The sequence below is a fragment of the Brassica napus genome, chromosome A9 (assembly GCF_020379485.1).
Source record: "Brassica napus cultivar Da-Ae chromosome A9, Da-Ae, whole genome shotgun sequence".
Taxonomy (NCBI): Eukaryota; Viridiplantae; Streptophyta; class Magnoliopsida; order Brassicales; family Brassicaceae; genus Brassica; species Brassica napus.
The window spans coordinates 21,363,790-21,369,908 of record NC_063442.1 but is presented as its reverse complement, the minus strand read 5'-3'; the positions used below and the strand labels follow the sequence as shown (position 1 = coordinate 21,369,908).

At 45.2% G+C, this 6,119-nt stretch overlaps 1 protein-coding gene and 1 non-coding gene across 2 annotated transcripts; both read left to right on the top strand.

Annotated features, from left to right (window-relative positions):
* The first annotated feature begins 507 nt into the window (after positions 1 to 507).
* On the top strand, positions 508 to 614 carry LOC125578780. The gene has a single exon (XR_007316863.1). It is a non-coding gene; the product is annotated as a small nucleolar RNA R71 (small nucleolar RNA).
* A 4,338-nt stretch (positions 615 to 4,952) lies between these two features.
* On the top strand, positions 4,953 to 6,119 carry LOC106454036. The gene has a single exon (XM_013896218.1). It carries the CDS (start codon positions 4,953 to 4,955, stop codon positions 6,117 to 6,119), a length of 1,167 nt encoding a protein of 388 aa, XP_013751672.1.

The window sequence follows — 6,119 nt, the reverse complement described above, 5'->3', positions numbered from 1 at the left end:
GATCAAGCATTTCTTCGATCTTGCTTTCCTGAGTCTGGGGTGGTGGATTCTGGTAGTAGGAGTTTGAGTAGCTTTTTCTGTTGTTGAAGGGTTTTTCAAATTGTGAACTCTGGTTACTTCTTTGACCATTTCCAAAGAAGTTTTCTTTTTCCGCCCTGGTTTCCAAATTTCTGGAATCTGGTACCTCCGATGTAGTTCACATTTTCTTCTCCTTCCGCATCTGCTACTTCTCCTTCAGCTAAACAGACTTGCTTCCTAAGAAGCTCGTGCACCACATCTAACTTAGCTCTTACTTCGTCCATCTGTTCCTTCCCGATAGAGGCTACAAACTTCTTTCGTTCAAAGTCAGTGTTTTTGGTGATGTTGCTGTTAGCAAGGTTTTCGATAAGTCTCACAGCTTCTAACGGATTCCGAGTAGTGAAGTTTCCTTCACTTGCCGTATCAAGAGCTATTTGATACTGTAAGGCGAGACCTCGGAAGAGAGTGCTTAGCAGCTGCACTTCGTTAAATCCATGGTGTGGACTGTCTCGCTGGAAGAACCTAAATCTAATCCACGCATCTTTGAAGGACTCTCCAGCCTCCTGCGAGAATGTGGAAATTTTGTTCCGAAGTTCTTCAGCGCGCGCCTCATCGAAGAAGTTTCGTAAGAAAGCATTCTTGATGTCGGCCCAGGATGTTAAGAATCCTGTGGGTTGCTGCCTAAGCCAGTGCATCGCTTCTCCATTCAGCGTGTATCTGAAGAGCTTGCACAGCAGGTAATCTTCGGGGACTCCTTCCATCCGAATAGCAGCGATTAAATCCTCGAACCGTTCTAGATGGTCCATAGGATGCTCGTGCGGTAGCCCAGAGTAGGGTATCTGCGACACGAGAGTGTAGTATTGAGGCTTCAGCTCGAAATTCTGCTTCTGGATCTCTGGAATTCGAATAGCTGATCTGTTGGAATAGTAATCATCTGGGCGATTGTAGTCGGCCAGTGGTTTTGATCGAGCGTCCTCATCTACAGGTTGAGCAGCTCCTGTAGCATCAGCATCAGGGATTACAATCCCCTGAGCGTCTATTTTCTGACCTGTTGCATTACGCAGATGACTGTTCTGGTCATACAGGTTTCCGTTCTCGTCCTGTTTTAGAATAATAATGTTTACCATTTTTGACGACAAGGTATCGATCGACGTACGCGGTGTAGTATCGATCATTGTCGAACGATTAGGATCGATTGACGATGAAGGTTTGGTGTCGGTCGACGGTTGGTTGTGAGTATCGATCAACGACGAAGTTGTTGCGCCGAGCGATGTGGAACGTTGACCTCTACGGATGGTGCGTTCCAAGTGAGCAGGATCGTCTGAGAACAGCAAGTCTTTCTCCTTGTTGCTTCTGGTACCGCTGGGCATGCACCTGAAAAGACAACAAAAAGATTATGTTAGAAAGGGGGTAGAGAAAAGAATAAGAATCAATAAAACTAAATCTAATGGCGATCAAAGCTCCCCGGCAACGGCGCTAAATTTGATACCACTCAAATTACCCTAAGGAGTGTTACTCTCATCAAAAGTGGTTCAGATGTAGTACTTAAGGATCGAATCCACAAGGAGCTAGGGAACAGTTAAATCTAGTGTTTATTAATTCTAAGAGTTGTAAATGTTTAAATGAAATAGCAATAGTAACAAGCGAAGTAAATAGTAAATGTAACTTGGTTGGAAATGATATTAGATGCAGGGCCACTATTCAGGTGTTGAAGATTATAATACCTATAGATGCCTAATTGTTGCATGCATGATATGTTAGAGCTCAACCGCTTAACTCAATGATCAGCTGTCGCATGTTTCACTGGTTAACAAGCTAGATCTCGTGTCTCAACGGTTAGTATGTTGACAACGAAAGAGTGTCGATCGATGGTCCTATTAGGACGTCGACCGATACACCTTTGCCTACGTCGAACGATAGTCAGTTGAGGACATTGATCGACGGATTCTAGTCAGGCCTATGCGCGAGTATGATATGCCCTATTAAGATACTAAATTGGCGGTTAGCCCTCTCTAGCAGTCCTAATATGATAGATAGATGTCAGGATGGGATAACAAGGGTGCTTGAGTATGCAATCCTATGATCAAGTTCTAGTTAGCAAGGCTAAAACAAGCAATGAATACAAATCTATCATGAATATCACAACAAGGCAGATCTATAGTTTGGGGCTAATCCCACAAACCTATCTGAACCCTGGTTCTAATAAATGAACTACTCAGACATAGAAAAGCAATTCATGACAATGAAGAAATGAAAATTCATAGTATAGATGAAAAGAAATGAAAACAAGGAGTTCCAATCACAAGTGATCTTCTCTCCAAAACTCTCTCTTCTCTCTAAAAGTAAAACTGTAACAAAAACCTCTCTTGCCGTCAAAACACTTAGGCAGTATATAATCTACTAGGTTAAAAACTCGTCAGGGCATTTTCGTAATTTGGCTTGGCCTTGGGCTTTAAGTCCGCTGGATCCAAAATGTCGTGTGTCCAATGTCTCGACATCGATCGATGGTACTTGTGTACATCGGTCGATATTAATCTTCATCTGTCGAGGCATCTCTTGGTGTAGATCGACAGCACTGGATGCGCATCGATCGATTGTTCTTCCTCTCGTCGACCTCTACATGGTCAGCTCGGGTGAAATGTCCTTTAAGCTCCAAAATGCTCCAAAGTCATAGCTTTACTCCGAAATGCACCTGAACCTGAAAACATACCTAGAAGAGTAGAAAACATAGATATATATTTAGTAAAATACCTATATACCATGGATGAAAACGGGTCAAATCCAAGGTATATCAGCGATTTCCACCTGGTTCTTTCCGATTTAAAGTCTGTGACTTGGCGCCGGCTTATATGACTTGTATGGAACGAACCAAGCACTCTCCAGAGACCGTCTGGAGTGCTGACCAAAATTTCAGATTTCTTGTATAGCGCGCTATGGTATCCTCGTCAGATGTAAGAGAACCTTTACTTTTACGAAAGGTTAGACTACGAGTTCTTTTTTGAGAACGTTTTGGGTTTGTCCATCGAGGCCAATCGACGGGAAATTTGTTTTTTTTTTAGAGTCGCGGACGGACCGTGTGTTTGGATAATATCTCTCGAAAATATTTACGACGTCTCGCTCTTTCCGAAAGGTATATCCTTTGTAGTGAGAAAGTTACGATCTTTGTTTTTAGAGAAGATGTATTCGGTCTTGCTTGACCATTGATACGCAGTGATTGTTGTTAAGTTAGTTCCCATCCAAGGACTGCTTGAAAGGTATGCGTGTTTGGAGACCCTTGTCTTGGGTGTTTCTCAGGTTAATCTCCGATTGTTGTGGCTTATTGCAAGTGAATCGGGAGACCGAAATAAAATTAGTTTTATTGGAAAAGTTTCGAAAATATCGAGTACATGTGTGGATATTCCAAACTTTGTGGGAGCATACGATTATACGTACCCACTCCTCGCCCCCCTTTTTGGAGAGGGGGATAGCTGAACTTGTCAATACGACAAGCTGCCTACGTACCTCTTTCGAGGATCAAGCCATCTTGTAGTTCTGCTTTGTTCTTGCGGGCGTTCCTACTCGTTGGATAGGGCCGTTTCTGTTACTTCGGCCGTTGAAGCTTTAGTTAAATCGGCGGCCGTTTCGTGAGTCGGGTTTTCCGCAGGTAGGGCGATGGACTCTGGGATCGCGTCGCTGTCCGGAGCCGTTGCCTGGGCGAGTGATTCTGAATCGCTCTTTGTGGAACCTTCGGGAGTACTCTGAGTTTTCTTGACTCGCTTCGGGCTAATCGCAGGGGTGTTTCGAGTTTGTCGTAGCTTATGCTCGGCCAAAAAGCAGAGCCTAGATTGTTTCTGGCATCCCCAGATTACTGCTGTTTCGTTTGGTGTTGGGAACTTGATGCTAAGGTGGTAAGTTGACGGTACCGCCTTCATTGCGTTGATCCATGGGGTTCCCATGATAACATTATAGATGGCCAGGTTATCGACTATGGCGAAGTTAATGATTTTCGTGACTTCCCTTGCCATGACCGGAAGTTTGATCGATCCGAGGGTCATTGATGTTGTGCCCGAAAAACCGGTCAGGGGTTTTGGTTACGGGACGACTTCCAACGACATCGACCCTGTCGGATCCAATTCACCAACCGGAGTAACCCAGGTTGGATTAATGGGAACCACAGATGCGGCCGAAACAACCCTGACGCAGCAAATCCCCCCGATCAGGAGTTCGAGTCAATATCGATCTCCTCCGATCAACCAGACGACAATTTTGGAGCAAACTGGAGTTTGGGTTTGGAACCGTCCCGGAAACACACCGATTTCACCAACTCATCTAGCCCAAAACCAAGGGGAACTGACCGAACTCCGAGGAATGATGACATCCCTCATCGACGAGATTCGAGGTCAAAGGACAACCAACCAAGCCCTTGCTAATAGGTTAGATCAAGCCAAAAAGGAACTCGCAGAATATCAAGCCACAAATGCTCGAGAAAGAAACCGAGCACCACTCGACCCATTGAGGGCAACATCCAACATACAAAGTACCGGATTGTTCGGTATTCCAGAAATCCCAAGCGCCCGATCCGGATGATACACGGGAGAGAATTCGAAATGGCCCCAACTGCAAGGCATCGCCCACCGAAGTTTAAGTTACAGTGGATTAGACGAAATCGAACTCCAACGACCACAGACCACCCCGATCCAATTCCATAACGGATCACCAGAAAGGCAAGGAGAGCTAAGGACGCGAGCTTCGCATCTGAACCATTCCATCCCCGAAAATTAAATTCCATCTGCGACGAGGACCTTCCATCAGGCATGGATCGATAACCAAGCGGAACAAACCCGAAGACACGACCCTCAAAGGGAAGATTTGGGGACTCCGAGTGAAAACGGAACCTTCCAGATTATATTGAAAAGAACGATGCCGAGCTCAAGAAAATACTTGCGATCATGCTTATGGCAACGAGCTCCGCCTCGGACATCGATATGGTCATCGACAAAACAAGAAGGACCCCGTTTACAAACAGAATCGCCAGCGTAAGACTACATCACATGGGAAAATTAAAATTCCTCGAGTACGCCGGAAGCACAGACCCAAAAGCCCATGTGCGAGCCTTTCGTCTAGCGATATCGAGAGCGCACCTCACTGAAGACGAAAAAGAAGCTGGGTACTGCTGTTTCTTCGCCGAAAATCTCACTGGAGCCGCACTAGAATCTTTCGCCAGACTAGAAGAAAATTCTATCGACAACTTCACCCAGTTGGTATCAACATTCCTGAAAAAATACTCAGTCTTCATAGAGACCAAAGTTACCGAAGCAGACCTTTGGAACCTCAAACAAGCACCTTTCGAACCATTAAGAGCGTACATAAACAAGTTCCGAGAGATCAAGGCCAAAATTTTGCACCCAAACGAAGCCGTCGCCTTAGCAGCATTAAAGAATGGAGTTTGGTTCTCATCCAAATTTAGGGAAGAACTGGCGGTTCGAACACGTATCTCACTGGACGACGCCTTACAGAGAGCCTCGTACTTCACCAGCCACGAGGAGGAACTCGCAGCATTAAAGGAACAATACAGTGCAAACAAGAATAATGCAATCAAAAATCCGGCGACCCCCAAAGAACCAACCACCAAGGGACAACACTCCTACTCAATAAATAACTGGCTGCAGAAATCATCGACATACGACCTCAGCAAATATTGCACCTTCCATGACCGCAAGGGCCACTCAACCGAGGAATGTCGGGCTGCACTTCGTAATCAAAACAAAAATAAGAAAACTAACGAAGAAGCAGGAGAAAAAGAGGAACCACTAACTCCGAAATCTAACCAAAAAACCAAGGTCCCAACGAACAAAAGAGGTAGGGAGATCGAGCAGGAATCACCAAGCTCTCCACCTCCGGCTCCGAAGAAAAGGGTCGACATTATTTCATGGGGGCAGAACAGTAAAGCAACCGATGAAATCAAGAGCCAAACCGAAGGAAAAATCCGTTTCGAGATCGCGGTAGCAATCCGCACACTAGAAAAAACCGACGAGGACACCCCTCCTTCCCAGGTCATGAAGTACAACCAAAACACAAGACCTCCTAGCATGAGATTTTTCAACTTCAAGCGAAAGCATTAA

What these genes read in the sequence shown, in the direction of transcription:
- LOC106454036 (XM_013896218.1), top strand. Translation starts at nt 4,953, where the DNA reads ATGGCAACGAGCTCCGCCTCGGACATCGATATGGTCATCGACAAAACA.